At 46.2% G+C, this 17,376-nt stretch overlaps 1 protein-coding gene across 6 annotated transcripts in view; it reads left to right on the top strand.

Moving 5' to 3' along the window:
• Positions 1-17,376, top strand: part of LOC109879358 (striated muscle preferentially expressed protein kinase-like) — a 60,018-nt gene that overhangs the window by 38,166 nt on the left and 4,476 nt on the right. For all 6 annotated transcript variants that reach the window (XR_004203473.1, XM_031792816.1, XM_031792815.1 and 3 more), the window contains 17 exons: positions 14-220; positions 477-773; positions 894-1,006; positions 1,182-1,350; positions 2,055-2,151; positions 2,590-2,790; positions 4,900-4,957; positions 6,050-6,127; positions 8,023-8,195; positions 8,331-8,357; positions 8,635-8,787; positions 8,942-9,053; positions 9,170-11,810; positions 12,786-12,929; positions 13,083-13,199; positions 13,527-13,694; positions 16,477-16,599. Coding sequence is in view for 5 of the 6 variants with exons in the window: in XM_031792816.1 (XP_031648676.1) it covers positions 14-220; positions 477-773; positions 894-1,006; positions 1,182-1,350; positions 2,055-2,151; positions 2,590-2,790; positions 4,900-4,957; positions 6,050-6,127; positions 8,023-8,195; positions 8,331-8,357; positions 8,635-8,787; positions 8,942-9,053; positions 9,170-11,810; positions 12,786-12,929; positions 13,083-13,199; positions 13,527-13,694; positions 16,477-16,599 (4,878 nt within the window). In the remaining variant the exon portion in view is untranslated. The remainder of the gene's footprint in view (positions 1-13; positions 221-476; positions 774-893; positions 1,007-1,181; positions 1,351-2,054; positions 2,152-2,589; positions 2,791-4,899; positions 4,958-6,049; positions 6,128-8,022; positions 8,196-8,330; positions 8,358-8,634; positions 8,788-8,941; positions 9,054-9,169; positions 11,811-12,785; positions 12,930-13,082; positions 13,200-13,526; positions 13,695-16,476; positions 16,600-17,376) is intronic.

Raw genomic sequence — 17,376 nt, 5'->3', positions numbered from 1 at the left:
GTTGTACTTCCAGATGGCAGTTCTTTGATGTATGCAGTGCAGCAGCAGCCTCTGGGTTCCATCCAGTGGAGCATCATAGCCACCAACCTGAGAGAGACCACCTACACAGTCACCGGTCTCTCCAAGGGAGTCCGCTATGCCTTCAGGGTCCTAGCGGCCACCGCCAAGCTCCTCAGCAAACCCTCCCCCTCCACTGACCTGGTGCAGCTCATGGATAGAGGTGCTTATATAAGCTCCAAGTCTCTACAGTTATGTTGGAGGGTCAAAGTTTAAATGGATTTATGTAAACATAGTGCAAAAGCAATGTCACCAAACACATTGCATCAGGTGTACAAAAATATTATAATTACATGGTCCTTCGAGCCGGATATGTAGCCGGATATATAGGATCTACTATTGTGAGAGAATGATGGTCTGTCAATACATCCGAGATGATGGTTTGATCCCCTGATCATTTGACCTTTGATCCCTATCAGGTCCCTATCAGAGGAAAGCTCCCATCATCCTGGACAAGCCTGACGTTGTGTACGTGGTGGAGAACCAGTCCGTGAGCATCACCCTCACCCTTAACCACGTCAATACTGTGGTCACCTGGAAGAGGAGGGGAGTGGTTTTGCTCAACAAGCCAGGGATGTTTGAGATGAGCATGCCAGACGACGACCAACACACCCTAAAGATCCAGAGGGTGAAGAGCACTGACACTGGTCAGCTGGTCTGTACAGCCAACAACCAGTTTGGCAGCGACCTCTGTACCATCCTACTGGCCATGGCAGGTGAGTTTGGGGTCAAAGTTCACCCCTATGTGCAGATCTAGAATCAGCTAACAGCCCTGGTGCTTACTGTAACTATGATGAGGTAAAAAGCCAAACTGACCCCAGACTCTCTCCCAACAGTGCGTCCTAAATTTGAGTCCATCATGGAGGACTTGGAAATACATGTAGGAGAGACATCTCGCTTTGCTGTGGTTGTCGAGGGACAACCCGATCCTGATATTCTGTGGTACAAGGTATGATAAGTGTCAATGGATGGATATCATATCATTCACCACATAAACTTATTCTGCAGTGATGAAGCAGGTTGTTGGATGATTAACTCCTTTGTGGTTCCAGGAAAACAAACCTACTCCTCCATGATAGTTGATCAGGTGGAATTGATTGTGGTTATCTGTTCTGTGGTTCCAGGATGACACTCTGCTGTCAGAGAGCAGTCACTTCACCTTTGTGTACGATGATACGGAGTGTTCCCTGGTGGTGCTGAACGCCCGGCCTGAGGACTCAGGGGTGTACACCTGCACCGCCAAGAACCTGGCTGGGCAAATCTCCTGCAAGGCTGAACTCACCGTCCACAAAGGTCAGGACCATAGTCTATATTGTCTGAAATGTATAAGGATATATACAGATATTGGAATAAAGTCTGGAAAACATCTACAAGAATGATACTTAGTGCTTATATAATTGATTAATTACTGTTGATTAACACACCCTTATGGTAAGGTGTTAAAGACACAGTGTGTTTTTTCTGCATACTGAATATTGTTAACATAGATGTCACAGTACCAAGGCTTTTCCTATTATTCGTTGGTGCCAGAAATGTCAGTTTTAGTTGGATTGCATCTGTTTGTCCTTGTAATATCTCAACCAAAGCTTGTTGTAATCGAGAGTTAAACAACCAAATCTGCTCCATATGGGTTGGACCACAAGGTGTCTGAGACTATTAAACCATCTGTCAGCCCACGCACGCACACGCGCACACACACACACACACACACACACACACACACACACACACACACACACACACACACGCACGCACGTACACCCACACACACACACACACGCGTGCGCGCACGCCCACACGCACGCACACGCGCACGCCCACACACACAAACACACACACACACACACACACACACACACACACACACACACACACACACACACACACACACACACACACACACACACACACACACACACACACACACACACACACACACACAAACCACCCACTAACCCACATTAACCTTGCCCCCTGTTCCAACCCTTTGCCTGCAGTGAGGAAGGAGGTGGAGCCCATGGAGGATGAGGGGTCCATTTTGAGGAAGATGAGGAGGCTGACGGATTACTACGATGTACACAAGGAGATAGGACGGTGAGACATGGACCAGGCAATCACCAACATCATCCGCTCAGCCAGGCTATCTCTTCTGTATTTAAAGGCTCTGCGAGTGGTAGCTACTATCTGTATTAAATTGCACTGCGAACGGTGGCCACAAAGGTCAGTAGGGGGAATTCCACCACACCAAACAACACCCTGACTGCATAATGATAGCAGACAGAAATAGAGGAGAGATGAGTCACCCGTCAATAGAGAAACACATCACAAAGGCTGTTTGTTTTTCTCTGGTAGAGCTTGGCTTGACTCACCAGAAGTTGAACGATAACAAGGTGTCACGTACTGTTTAATACTCATGTCCCTTTACTTTCTCAACTAGGACTTTTGGTTTCTCAGAACTCAATCCCATTGAAATAGTTGGTCATTCTCCTAGAGTTATTGCAATGATATCATCATTGTGCGACTGTTTTCCAGTGGGGCGTTCTCCTATGTGAAGAGGGTGTCTGAGAAGAAGGGGAAGGTGGAGTACGCGGCCAAGTTTGTGTCTGCAAGGGCCAAGAGGAAGGCCTTGGCCCTGAGAGAGATGAACCTTCTGTCAGAGCTGAACCACGAGAAAATCCTCTCCTTCCATGACGCCTTTGAGAAGAAGAACATGGTTGTCATCATCACTGAGCTGTATCCTTTCACTGACTGATTCTTTGATTCATTTCAGTTGTCAGAAAACCCATAATGTGATGACCTAACCAGTTCTGCGCATGCGTCCGCTTTCGCCATCGTGCGCCTTCATGCGCATGTTGACTTTGTCTATCCCCACCAGACGCTTTCACGACACGCAGGATAAAATACCAACTGTGAACCAACTCTATTCATTTGGGGAGAGGTCAAAACACATTAAACATTCATTTGACATTTAGCTCATTTGTTGCTAACTAATTTGTCCTGGGTGATAAACCAAAGACAGTACAGTATTCAGATAGGCTAAAACTGCTTTTCCAATAGAAATCCCTGATCACACTTGTAGGTGATGTCATGGTGACATTGGCTTGCAAAGCTCATGTATAGAAACAGGTCATTCGGTCTCACGCCGAACTGCGAATGTGCAGGCCTTTAAATCAAAAAGTTGTTTTTGTACTTTTGTCACTTTGACAAGGTTGGAAAAATAACATGTTCAACTCCTTAAGACATTTGCTCCAATCTAGGTTGTGTCTTTAGATTTTGAGAAGAATCTTTCACTTCTCAAACACCAAACCCCGGTCTAGTCTGTTTGGTCTGTTTCACAAGTGTTCCCTTAAGTCTTGCGATGTAGCGCCTCTGGATTTAGAAAACATTGGTTTATTTTACCTGAAATGCTTATGGTCCTTTTTTTCTGGATCTTTGTAGAATTTTGACTCATTTTGAGTCACTCAAAATCATGTGTCCTCTACTCCAACAATTCATCCACAGATAAAGAGGAAACATAGTTCGTTTTTACTTAGTTTTCTTTGATTCATCTCTCCTCGTTCATTCTTCTTCTTCTTCTTCTTCTTCTTCTTCTTCTTCTTCTTCTTCTGTGGATGTTATATGGCGGTTGGCATTACCACCACCAACTTGACTGGAGTGTGGACCCCGTTCATCTTTCAATCACCCATGTGGGTATATGTTTGTAAAAACCAATGAGTCGTATGGAGAGGCAGGACTTGCAGCGCGTCACGTGTCTAAAATAAAACTATTTTTGCGCCTGGATACACAGACGCTGGCGAGCAGTTTGGATGAAATGATTGAATAACATGTATGTGTACATTTATTTTGCAACACTCGCGCACGCACCGTGGGCAGTCTGGTCAGCATGGAAGAAGCCACATTACAAGAGATGAACATTTTGAATGTAACATATCCTCTGAGACAGTATTGTATTGGTTGCGACAAGGTTCTTTCCCTGTTAATCTAACATATCCCATCTATGTATGTTGCATCAAAAACTAAAGCCATCAATGTACTCAATTTAGCTCAGATTTCAACCAGAAACTAACATCGTGGTTCCTAGAATTGTTTGTTTTCAAATTATATTCATTTTTCTTTACAGCTAGATCCAATATGGATCAAAATATGGCATTGATCCAACGTCTTTGCATAAAATCCTCTCCATGAACATACCAGAGCCAAGAGCCTTCTTCCCACCTTCTTCCCACCTTCTTCCCACTGTGTGGATGAGAGAGAACTGCTGCATAGCATTAATCTCAATGTCCTTTCTGTTCCCCTGGAGGCATGACTGAACCGAAGCGCTACTTTCTCCTGACTCATCACAGATTGGTTTCATTACCAGGAGACGACATGTGTGGGAGTTTGGTTCATTTATTATAAAAAATGTCATTTGCCTCCCACTTGGACTATCGCGATAAGGTTATCACCATAGACTTATATAGACATTGCATTATTGTATCTGTCTCGTGATGGCGCCTGTGAGAGCATGTGCAACGCCATTGAGGCCATCTCCATTTTGAAGTAGTCCACCTTCTACTACGTCTATGAGTTGGTGAACAAACTGAAAGGGTGTATAGTGCCACCTGTACTGTGTTGTTTGCTCACGAGTATAATTCATTGGCTGATCCCTTCTGATGACACACATGGAATCATGTGATCCTTCCTTAACCCATAGGAAGTCCCACCCAGTTGATTACTTCAAAATGGTGAAAGTCCTCAATGGCGCTGCCCATGCTAAAAGGGGATTTTGGGCACTAGAGTCCTCTATCTATCTCTACGGTTATTACACACTATACCTCTATTCTCCTTAACTGCTGTGTAAAGATGCCATGAGGAACTTCTGGACCGAATGACCAAGAAGACTACTGTCATGGAGTCCGAGGTTTGCCTTGGCCTGTTGGCCTTATGTTTGAGTGTGCTTTGGATTGCATGGAAAAATCAACCAAGAACGACTCAATAATCTTTATCTAAAAGATAGAGAAATTCAGTCAAATAGTTTTTTTTTAATATGTTGCGCATACAAGAATGTAGAAAACAGAAAGTAGAATGTAGAATATAGAATATATAATGTAGAATATAGACTGTAGATTGTAGAATGTAGAATATATACTGAACAAAAATAGGAACGCAATATGTGACAATTTCAACAATTTACTGAGTTACAGTTCATATAAGGAAATCAGTCAATCAAAATAAATAAATTAGGCCCTAATCTACGGATTTCATAGGCCCACTCACTTGGGAGCCAGGCCCACCCACTGGGGAGCCAGACCCAGTCAAACAGGTATAGTTTTCCCCCCACTAAATGGCTTTATTACAGACAGAAATAGTCCTCAGTTTCATCAGCTGTCCGGGTGGCTGGTCTCAGACAATCACGCAGGTGAAGAAGCCAGATGTGGAGGTCCTGGGCTGATGTGGTTCCACTTGGTTGTGAGGCCGGTTGGACGTACTGCCAAATTCTCTAAAACGACGTTGGAGGCGACTTATGGTAGAGAAATGAACATTCAATTCTCTGTCAAAAGCTCTGTTGGATATTCCTGCAGTCAGCATGCCAATTGCTCGCTCCCTCAAAACATGAGACATCTGTGGCATTGTGTGACAAAACTGCACATTTTAGAGAGCCCTTTTATTGTCTGCGGTACAAGGTGCACCTGTGTAATGATCATGCTGTTTAATCAGCTTCTTGATATGCCACACCTGTCAGGTGGAGGGATTATATTGGCCAAGGAGAAATGCTCACTAACAGGGATGTAAACAAATATGTGCACAACATTTGAGAGAAATATGCTTTTTGTGAGTAAGTAAGATTTCTGGGATCATTTATTTCAGCTCATGAAACATGGGAACAACACTTTACATGTTGTGTTTATATTTTTGTTCAGTGTAGAATGTAAAATATAGAATGTAGAATGTAGAATATAAAATGTAGAATATAGAATGTCAAATGTGTTAAAGGAGATATTCTGTGCTGCAGATCCGGTCCAGTATTCAGCAGGTGCTTGAAGGGGTCAGCTACCTTCACCAGAAAGACATTGCTCATCTTGACATCAAGGTACATCAGATTCCCATTGTGCAAGGGACAAATACAGTACTTTAATCACAAGCTATTACGCAGTGCATTCGGAAAGTACTCAGACCCCTCAACTTTTTTCACATTTTGTTATGTTACAGCCTTATTCTAAAATGTATTTTTTTTTAATTGCCCCTCATCAATCTACACACAATACCCCATAATGATGAGGCAAAAACAGGTTTCCAGACATTTTTGCAAATGTATTAAATATTAAAAACCTTGGCAGCGATTACAGCCTTGAGTCTTCTTGGGTATGACGCTACAAGATACAAACTTGGCACACCTGTATTTGGGGACTTTCTCCCAGTCCTCTGCAGATCCTCTCAAGGTCTGTCAGGTTGGATGGGGAGGGTTGATGCACAGCTACTTGCAGGTCTCTCCAGAGATGTTCGATCGGTTCAAGTCCGGGCTCTGGCTGGGCCACTCAAGGACATTCAGAAACTTGCCCTGAAGCCACTCCTGCGTTGTCTTGGCTGTGTGCTTGGCTGTGTCGTTGTCCTGTTGGAAGGTGAACCTTTCCCCAGTCTGAGGTCGTGAGCACTCTGGAGCAGGTTTTCATCAAGGATCTCTCAGTACTTTGCTCCATTCATCTTTGCCTCAATTCTGACTAGTCTTCCAGTCCCTGCCGCTGAAAAACATCCCCACAGCATGTTGCTGCCACCACCAATGCTTCACCATAGGGATGGTGCCAGGTTCCTCCAGATGTGACGCTTGGCATTCAGGCCAAAGAGTTCAATTTTGGTTTCATCAGACCAGAAAATCTGTTTCTCGTGGCCTGAGAGTCTTTAGGTGCCTTTTGGCAAACTTCAAGCGGGCTGTCATGTGCCTTTTACTGAGGAGTGGCTTCCGTCTGGCCACTCTACCATAAAGGCCGGATTAGTGGAGTGCTGCAGAGATGGTTGTCCTTCTGAAAGGTTTTCCCATCTCCATAGAGGAACTCTAGTGCTCTGTCAGAGTGACCATTGGGTTCTTTGTCACCTCCCTGACCAATGCCCTTCTCCCCCGATTGCTCAGTTTGGCAGGGCGGCTAGCTCTAGGAAGAGTCTTGGTGGTTCCAAACTTCTTCCATTTAAGAATGATGGAGGCCACTGTGTTCTTGGGGACCTTCGATGCTGCAGACATTTTTGGTACCATTCCCCAGATCTGTGGCTCGACACAATCCTGTGTCGAAGTTCTACGGACAATTCCTTCGACCTCATGGCTTGGTTTTTGCTCTGACATGCACTTTCAACTGTGGGACCTTATATAGACAGGTGTTTACCTTTCCAAATCATGTCCATTCAATTGAATTTACCACAGTTTGACTCTAATCAAGTTGTAGAAACATCTCCGGAATGATCAATGGAAATGGGATGGACCTGAGCTCAATTTCGAGTCTCATAGCAAAGGGTCTGAATACTTCGGTAAATAAAGTATTTCTGATTTTTACAAATTCTAAAAGCCCTTTTTTCTTTGTCATTATGGAGTATTGTGTGTAGATTGCTGAGTTTTTTATTTTGATTTAATCCATTTTAGAATAAGGCCGTAACGTAACAAAATGTGAAACAAGTCAAGGTGTCTGAATACTTTCAGAAGGCACTGTATAACAGATACTTCTGCAATTATCAACTTACTTAATATAACAAGGAAAGAATATTTCAAACCCCAGAATACATACTACTCAGATACCAATGTATTTTCCTCACTCAAAACATGTACACTAAAATGAATAACATTACACAAATCAAGTCATAGTTTCACATAGATCAAATAACAGAGTCTCTAATGTACATTTGATTTGTATTTTAGAATATTAGCATGAAAATCTGTTGCCAATTGGACGGAAACCTAGCTTATGTTCTTAATAATTCCCTGTTTTCATCCAACCCCCCCAGCCTGAGAACATCCTCATGGCAGGCCGACACAGTGACAAGATCCGCATCTGTGACTTTGGCAATGCCGTCAAGCTGGGGACCAATGAAGCCCACTACTGCAAATATGGCACTCCGGAATTTGTTGCCCCGGAGATCGTTAACCAAACGCCGGTCTCCAAGGCAACAGACATCTGGTGAGCACCTGGTCGGGGGAGGGGGCTGGAGACTCCTTTAATCTATTTCCTGATTAACCATGATTTTATCGCTCTCTCCCTCTCTCCTTCATCTTGCTCTCTGAAAGTCATTTGTCTCCCTCTCTCTGTTCACAGGCCTATTGGGGTTATCACTTACCTATGGTGAGTGGTTAAGGTTCTGGTTGGACTAAGAACATGATAAATGTCTCTGGTCGAGATATTCTTAGAATTCAATACACCTTTTGCATTACATTTCTGTCAATCTTGAAATGTAATTTTTCGCCACACTCTATAACCTCAGTAAGCAAAACACCAATGCATATCACCTGGATACTGTTTGCTTATTGCCACAGGCTTCAATTGGCCCACTTAAAATGGATTTGACAGCTAGTGAACAGTCTCAATAAAAGACTATCAACATAACATATTTCCCTTCTAGCCTGACTGGTGTGTCTCCTTTTGCTGGGGAGAACGACAGATGCACCGTCCTCAACATCAGGAACCAAAATGTGGCTTTTGAGGAGAGTATGTTTGCTGACCTCTGTAGAGAGGCCAAGGGATTCGTCATCAAACTGCTGGTGGCTGACAGACTGTGAGTGTTATTGATGATAATGCCTTGGTATAAATTGATTGTAATGAATTCCCTTATATTAGGAATACAAACAATTTCAACACAAAATAAGACCAGAAAATAAGTGTTTGGGACTTAGTGTTTTATTTGTCACCATGTGATGTTTTACTCTCAGGAGGCCTAACGCTACAGAGAGCCTTCGCCACCCGTGGTTCAAGACTTCAATAAAAGACAAGAGCATCAACACAGCGATCCTAAAACAGGTCTTATCTCGAAGACGTTGGCAGGTAAGGCATTCATTATTTCTGCAAGTAGTACATTGATTAATGCACTTCAATGAATCCCTCTAAGTACCTTCCAAATTACTCCTTTAACACGTCCCCTTTTCCCTATCTCTACCCAGCGTTCCCTCATCAGCTACAAATCCAAGATGGTGATGCGCTCCATCCCTGAGCTTCTCAACGACTCGTCCAACCACATCTCTATCGCTGTGGCCCGTCACCTCAAAGAGGGCTCGCCCCCACCCTCCTCATCCTCTGATTCAGACCAAGATGTGGACGAACTCCCCTTCATCCCCATGCCTCTATCTATGGTCTTCTCCGGCTCCAGGGTCTCCCTCAACGAGATACCAGGTGACGAGGACGTCACAGGACTGCCTTCCAGGGACAATGGGACAGTGGAAGGGGCGTGGTTAACCCGGCACAGGGAACAGCCCATAGAGGAGGTGGTGTCCAAAAAGGAGGTCAAGGAATTAGGAAGAAGCAGAGGAACGAGAAAAAGGGTAACAACCGAGGAAGATGGCGGGTCTTCGGAAGAGGAGAAGACTGCAGTGAAAACGAAGAGAGTCCCCATGAAGAAGGGCTCAAGTGTGGAGGAGGATGACACTCAGTTGAAGTCCCGGAGAGCGACAATGAGGAGGGGCAGTTCAGCTGACTCGGCCCTGCTTCTACACATTGAGCCAGAGGAGGGGGCCGTGGAGGAGGGCAAGGAAGACAACGGCAAAAAAAGCCTTAAAAAGGCCGTTTCCATGGAGCTACCAAATCGGAGCCCTAGCCCTGGGGCGGCTAAGATGAGCCAGGAGGACTATGCCCTCAAACTGGAGCTGATGAGACAGAGGTTGCTGAGGGGAGGCAACAGCAAAAGTGGCCTGCGAGGTCCCCTGCTGGAGACCCTAGGAATGGACGACGAGAGGCGAACCTCGTCCCTGGACCGAAACTTGAGGAGATCCAGGGTGGGGGCGCCAGAGCGGTCGCTGGCCAGAGCAGCATCTACCGAAAGTGCAGTGGAGGACACATCCAAATCCAAAATGGTCCAGAAGAGTTCCTCTTTCAGTCAGGGAGACTCGGAGCCCATTCCCCTACACCGGCAGTTTGGAGCCCCCTTAGAGATCCCCACTAGCACATCTAGCCACAGCACTGAGAGGAGAGAGAGTGCTGAAAGGACCCAGGGCATTGAGAGGAACTCACAGGGGAAAGACCTCCAGGAGGCCACTTCCATATCAGCAATTACGGAACAGACCAGGCTGGATTCCAGACCTTACTCTCATGGGCCCTCCTCCTCCATACAGCCCACCTTAGCCAAAGAGGACCAACGAGCGAGGGAAAAGCCAGAGGAGAAGATGAAGAGCAAGTCTGAGGAGACTTCTGAAAGAGATGAAGAGATGGAGAGAAGGACCAAAGCACAGGAGAGGGTTGATAGACACGAGTCGAAGAGGGAGATTTCCCAGGGCAGGTCTCCTACTGTGTTAGCTCCTGTGATCGTCATAGAGGAGGAGGATACTGAGGAAGATGAACAGAAAGATAAGCAGGAGATAGAGTTAAAGAAAGAAGAGGTGAAAGCAAAAGGTTGTGATTCTCCAAGGGTTACGCCTACAGGAAAAACGTCTGCGTATGCCAACGTGATGCAAACTATTGTAGTACCATCTGGAAAACCTGACAGCAGCCAGAGATCTCAATCTACACCTAGCCCCACATTTCCTGAACACCCTGCCGTCTTCGCTAAGGTGGCCACCGAACGCCCAACAAGCCCAACCATCTCGACTAGCTCGTCTACGGTCCCAGTCCGCCCCACTACCTCACGCCAACCTACCACGCCCCTCAGAACAGATATCAAGGACATCGACTCGGAGGAAGTCTTTGAATCCAGGTTCAAGAAGCGTGAGTCATCCCTTACCCGTGGGCTCCGGAGACTTACCAGGACCAAATCAGAAGAGAAGTCCCCGACCCTTCCCCGTAAGACAGGCGAGGGTGAGGAGGTATACCGGCCGGGGCGTCTTGGGGCTCCGCTGGAGATGGTGCCCCAAGGATTGCAGGAGAAGTCCAAGTCCGTCCAGGACTTGAGGGAGGTGGAGAGAGACACAGGCTCCCTGGGCATCATTGGACGGTTTTCCATGCGCACCAAGAGGACCCCATCCATAGATAAAAAGGAGGAGAAGTCAAAGGAGACTGAGCCTGCGGCCAGTAAGCGCAGGGTGTCCTGGGCCATAGGCCGCAGTAAGAGTCTGGACACGACAGACCTGGACAATATAGAGGCTCGGAGAGAGCAGGAGGTGAGAGAACGCAAAAAGATGGAGGAGTCGTCTGTCTTCGCCATGCGGCGGAAGTTCGAGAACAAAGTAGCGGGTATCTCAGCCAGTTTGAGGAGCAAGTCAGAGGAAAGGAAGGAGGAGAAAGAGGCCAAGCGACGCGTGGAGGAAGAGAAAAGTCGGAAATATGCAGAAGAAAAGGATTTTAAGAAGGTCAGCGATTCCCCCATCTTGGCGATGAGAAAGAAGTTTGAGAACAAGGTGGCAGGAATTTCTGGGAAAGTCCGAAGCCAGTCAGAGGATAGAAAAGAGACGGAGGAAGAGAAGCCAGAGGGAAAGAAAACTCCACTGTTTTCCCGTCATCGACATTCCCAGTCCGAGGGAAGAGGTCTCAAAGAGATGGGGATCCCAGAGAATCAGCTAGCCAAACAGACAAACAAAGAATCCAAAGTGTCCAAGGAATCCATTGGGTCTGCATCAAGCCTTCATTCCGAAAAGTCAAAAAGTCAAAAGTCGCTCAGTAAGTAATATTTATCTTGGTATATTATACTGGCTAAGATGGCATTGGCAATTTCCATCATATATCAATCAAATGTATTTATAAAGCCCTTTTTACATCAGTCCTCTTCTGACTGTGCAGGGTGTAGATTATACAATCTCAGAAAAAAGGTTTCCCAAAGGTTTCTTCGGCTGTCTCCATAGGAGAACCCTTTGGAGAACCCTTTTTGGTTCCAATTAGAACTCTTTTGGGTTTCATGTAAAACCCTCTCGGGAAAGGGTTCTACCTGGAGCCCAATAGGGTTCTACCTGGAACCAAAAAGGGTGTCTTCAAAGGGTTTTCCTATGGGGACAGCCGAAGAACCCTTTTTGGTTCTAGACAGCATTCTTTTTCTAAAACTGTAAGAGTACATGGCTATTAAGGCCAGATCGTTCAAAGACATTCAAAGATCACCAGCAGGGTCAAATAATAATCACAGTGGTTATATAGGGTGCAACAGGTCAGCACCTCAGGAGTAAATGTCAGTTGGCTTTTCATAGCCAATCATTCAGAAGTCGAGACAGCAAGTGGTGGGAGAGAGAGAGGGTCAAAATAGCAGGTCAGCAGCACAACCAGGTGGACTGGGGATGGGGACAGCCAGGAGTCATCAGGCCAGGTAGTTCTGAGACATGGTCCTAGGTCTCAGGTCCTACGGGAGGGGAGAGTGAGTGAGTGTGTGTGAGAGAGGGAGAGGGAGAGGGAGAGGGAGAGGGAGAGGGAGAGAGAGAGAGAGAGAGAGAGAGAGAGAGAGAGAGAGAGAGAGAGATGGGGGAATTAGAGAGAGCACACCTAAGATCAAAGGGCACCAGATAAGACAGGATAATTACACCAGATAGGACAGACTGACACTAGCCCCCAGGGCACATAAACTATTGCAGCATAGATCCTGGAGATATTAGCTCACCTCCTCAGGTTCGTCTGTCTCAGCTGTTTGCCATTATGTCGTGTCCTCCACAGCTCCAGAGACTGACAGGCGGTCGCGGTGGGACAGGTGGGGTCTGGGCAGGAGCAGGAAGGATAAGACCCCCTCTCAGACTGACCTCCCCTCAGCCAAAGATGAGGGGTCATCAGGCAGCCTGCAGTACTCCCGCACTTCCTCTAGTACTGTCTGCTAAATTCAGCAACCAGTTGCCTTTATGTTGAATGTGCATACAGAGTTGGAGTTTGGCAATGAAAGCTGCACACTGCTTGTACGTTCTAGGTTCATTCTCAGTGTTCAATAATATTATTAAGCCACACCCTTGTTTTTCCCAGACTTCCCTCCTGTGTTCCTCATCAAGCTGAGGGACCACGTCTTACTGGAGGGTGACCCTGTCACTCTTAGCTGCCTCCCGGCTGGCAGCCCCCACCCACAAATCAGCTGGACTAAAGGTAAGAACTCATAGAGCTGACAGACACAACACTCTTTGCAACAGCGCTGTCTAGTAAAGCTTTACCGTAGGAGCTGCTGCTGAAACGTTGGTCGTTGCTTGTGAAGGGATGATATATTGTCATAACCCATCATAGCTCATACTTACATGGTGCCCTGTGTGAGCACGACTTCCTAAACTTGTGTTGATGTTAGAGATTGCTCATTATTTCCATAAAGTTTCTCATCGAATACTAGATAAACACCTTTTGAAATAGGACTGTAAAATGAAACATTACTTTACAGGATGCCACTGTAATTATTCTTTTGATGGGTTTACTTGTCCACAGATAAGAGACCACTGGAGATGGACGACAGGATGAGTCTGATCTCCTGTCCAGACGGCAGGCAGCTCGTTACGATCATGAAGACCAGCAGGAGGGACGCAGGGCTCTATGAGTGTGTGGCCAGTAACCCCTTAGCCAGCGTCACCAGCTCCTGCACACTGTCCCTGGCCTGTGAGTAACATGTTATACAGGAAAATGTTATTATCAATGACAATCCCGTCGTTTAGATTTGTGGAGAAACAGGAAAATACCCATTTTTGAAGCCGTTATCTTCACGTGATATTCTAATATCCTGGACCTGTAAAATCTGTTGGAATTGAATTGCATCCAAAACCTTTAGTGTAAACATGACATTTACACTGAATCCAGAAAGGGGTTTTTGTCCTTCATTCTAAGCAAAAACATTTATTATTCATCTTTACGATGTGACGAACCTTGAAAGGTTTAGGTAATAGGATTTGTGTTCCAGTGTGAATGCAATGCATATTAATGACATGGGCATAAATATTCATGTAGTTTACTTACAGCTGATTAAACTAATGGCTTTTTGCCTTGAATTTACAACCTCTTTCTAATCATTCCAAGAGGAGAGTGCTGCTTATTACAAAAAGAAAGATGCCCTCCCAGGTTGGAATCCAATGTGTTAGAATCAAATAATCAACTGTCACTCAGACAGTCCATCTAGCTACTACAGATTCCGGATCTTAATTTGACCCAGTTTTTTACAGCAGGAAAATAATCCTGCAGCAACAGGAAATGTGAGTTATTTTGTAGATTAGAATTATTATTATTTCTTTGTAGGGGGTTGATACATTTTTCGTTAAGGCAAATAAAGTCTGACATTTTAAAGTGGAAATTACAAACTTTAGAAGTCTTTTTTTAGTTCCTGCAACAACAGGATGGTCAAATTATGATTTGGCATCTGTTGGTTCTTGTCCAGACAGCAGGCTATAAATAACAATATCAATACAAATGTCAAATATCCATCAGCAAAGCGACAGAATTAGGTGACTCCAGACACTTGATGGCCTCTCTCTCTCTCTCTTCAGGTGTCAGACTCAATGCGCTACATTTCAGTTCGATTTTCACAGCTTCAAATTGTATTGCTCTGGGGACACTGTGTGGGCGTCTGCATTACTAATCCCGTCTGCTGATGCTATCTGTCTCCATTTGTCATCAATCTGTTGGCTGAGAGATTCCCCAGACTGCTAATCTTGTCTGAGGTCTGAGGCCTTGGCTCGATCAGTCTCAGTGGTGGGCAGCCTTCATTAAAATCTATCATCATATCAGGGTGAAAAGCTATTAGTGCCGTGTATGGTTTGCATATTTTTTTTTGCTAAAAACCCATTACTCTGTCCTGGGTGGTTTCTCCTCTTTCCCTCGGCTATCTCCATCCTTCCACTCTGTGACACCCCACCCCATCCAAACTCTCCCCTTCCCAAAACCTCCCCCTCTGTGACACCCTAACTCATCAAAATATGCGACAATAAAACGTTGTTTTTTTTAACTCAAACTTCCCCCTCCACCAATCCCAACATCTCCCTCTAACTCTCTATTGCTCCTAACCCTTCATCTCCCTCCACCCCAATTTCATCTCCCCTCTTCCCACCTTCATCTCTCCACCACCCTACCTTCATCTCCCCTCCACCCACCTTCATCTCCGCTCCATCCCACCTTCATCCTGCCTTACACCCCATCTCCCCTCCATCTCACCCCCACCCACCTTCATCTCCGCTCCATTTCACCTTCATCCTCCCTTACACCCCATCTCCCCTCCATCCCACTTTCATCTCCCCTCCACCCACCTTCATTTCCCCTACACCCCACTTTCATCTCCCCTCCACCCTTCCTTCATCTCCCCTCCACCCTTCCTTCATCACTCCTCCACCCTTCCTTCATCTCCCCTCCCCTCCACCCCACCTTCATCTCCCTTTCACCCCACCTTCATTTCCCCTAAACCCCACTTTCATCTCCCCTCGGTCCTACCTTCATCTCGCCTCCACCCCATCTTTATCTTCCCTCCAACATACCTTCATTTTCCCTCCACCCCAACTTCATCTCCCCTCCATCCCACCTCCTTCTCCCCTCCACCCACCTTCATCTCCCCTCCACCCTACCTTCATCTCCCCTCCATCCCACCTTCTTCTCCCCTACACCCAACTTCATCTCCCCTCCAACCCACTTTCATCTTCCTTCCACCCTACCTTCTTCTCCCCTCCACCCCATATTCATCTCCCCTCCACCCCATATTCATCTCCCCTCCACCCACCTTCATCTCCCCTCCACTCCACCTTCATCTCCCCTCCACCCCAACTTCATCTCCCCTCCACCATACCTTCATCTCCCCTCCCCTCCACCCTACCTTAATCTCCTCTCTCCTCCATCCCACTTTCATCTCCCCTCCCCTCCATCCCTCCTTCATCTCCCATCTACCCCACCTTAATCTCCCCTCCATCCCACATTCATCTCCCCTCCCCTCCACCCTACCTTCATCTCCCCTCCCCTCCACCCTACCTTCATCTCCCCTCCCCTCCATCCCACCTTCATCTCCCCTCCCCTCCACCCCATCTTCATCTCCCCTACAACCTACCTTCTTCTCCCCTCCATCCTACCTTCATCTCCCCTCCACCCTACCTTCATCTCCCCTCCACCTCACCTTCATCTCCCCTACAACCAAACGTCATCTCCCCTCTACCCCACCTTCATCTCCCCTCCACCCTACCTTCATCTCCCCACCACCCTGCCTTCATCTCCCCTTCCCTCCATCCCACCTTCATCTCCCCTCCACCCCACCTTCATCTTCCCTCCACCCTACCTTCATCTCCCCTCCGCCCTACCTTCATCTCCCCTTCACACCACTTTCATCTCCCCTCCATCCCACCTTCTTCTTCCCTCCACCCTACCTTCATCCTCCCCTCCACCCAACCCTCCTCCCTCCTGTCACACCTTCCAGGTGTCCCCAAAAGGCCAGGCACCCCGGAGGTTCCCCAGACGTACAACAACACAGCCCTGGTGCTATGGAAACCAGCTGACACCAAGCCCCCCTGTAGCTACTCTCTGGAGAGGAAGACAGAAGGTGGGTTGACATTCATCTCCTAGCCTGGAGTCCAAACTGATGTCACGATTGACACTGAGAATATCAATTTGGATTCCAGGCTAGTCATCTCCATGAACTCAAGCCAAATATTAATATTTGATTTATTTTACAGCCCACTTCACCCAAATGTATTACCCTTATTGGCGGTTGGGTAGGAAACACCTTTGGCTGTCACTTTAAACACTACTGTGCAGTGAACAACTCAAACACTGGGCAAATAGTCACAGTACAAACTGGCCACATAGACTGCTAATGAGCCCTATTTCATCACGCTTTATAAGTCATTATGGTCTCATAATACGGTGAATCATTGTAGAGCCTACATCGTTAGGATTGTATCAAAGTGGGAATGACATGAATGTTAATATGATTTCAGGACTGATTGAATTGGATGGCTTCATACCTTGTATTACCACACAGTTACTTCCAGGCTGGGCTTTGGATGATTGCTGTTGTCTGTGTTTGTTCATTGGATTGTGCCCCACTATCTCCTCATTACCATGTGAATGTTATTCTGTTATTCTGTTATTCCTCTGTATGAGTTGTGACTATGACAGATAATTATGGCTCCACTCCACCTTAGTGTACAGCTGATATTGTAAACATAACCTTTGTCTGTTTCACCAGCAACATGAAACACTATCTCCACCTTGTGTGAATTATAAGTACTGCAACAAATGACATTGGTGCGTAAAGTCAAAGTGACGCATATAATTAGGCTATTTGACCATATTGATATAACATAACGCAATTGGC

The sequence above is a fragment of the Oncorhynchus kisutch genome, linkage group LG16, assembly GCF_002021735.2.
Source record: "Oncorhynchus kisutch isolate 150728-3 linkage group LG16, Okis_V2, whole genome shotgun sequence".
Lineage (NCBI taxonomy): Eukaryota > Metazoa > Chordata > Actinopteri > Salmoniformes > Salmonidae > Oncorhynchus > Oncorhynchus kisutch.
Note: the sequence above shows the minus strand (reverse complement) of the source record. Positions and strands in the feature narration are given on the sequence as shown.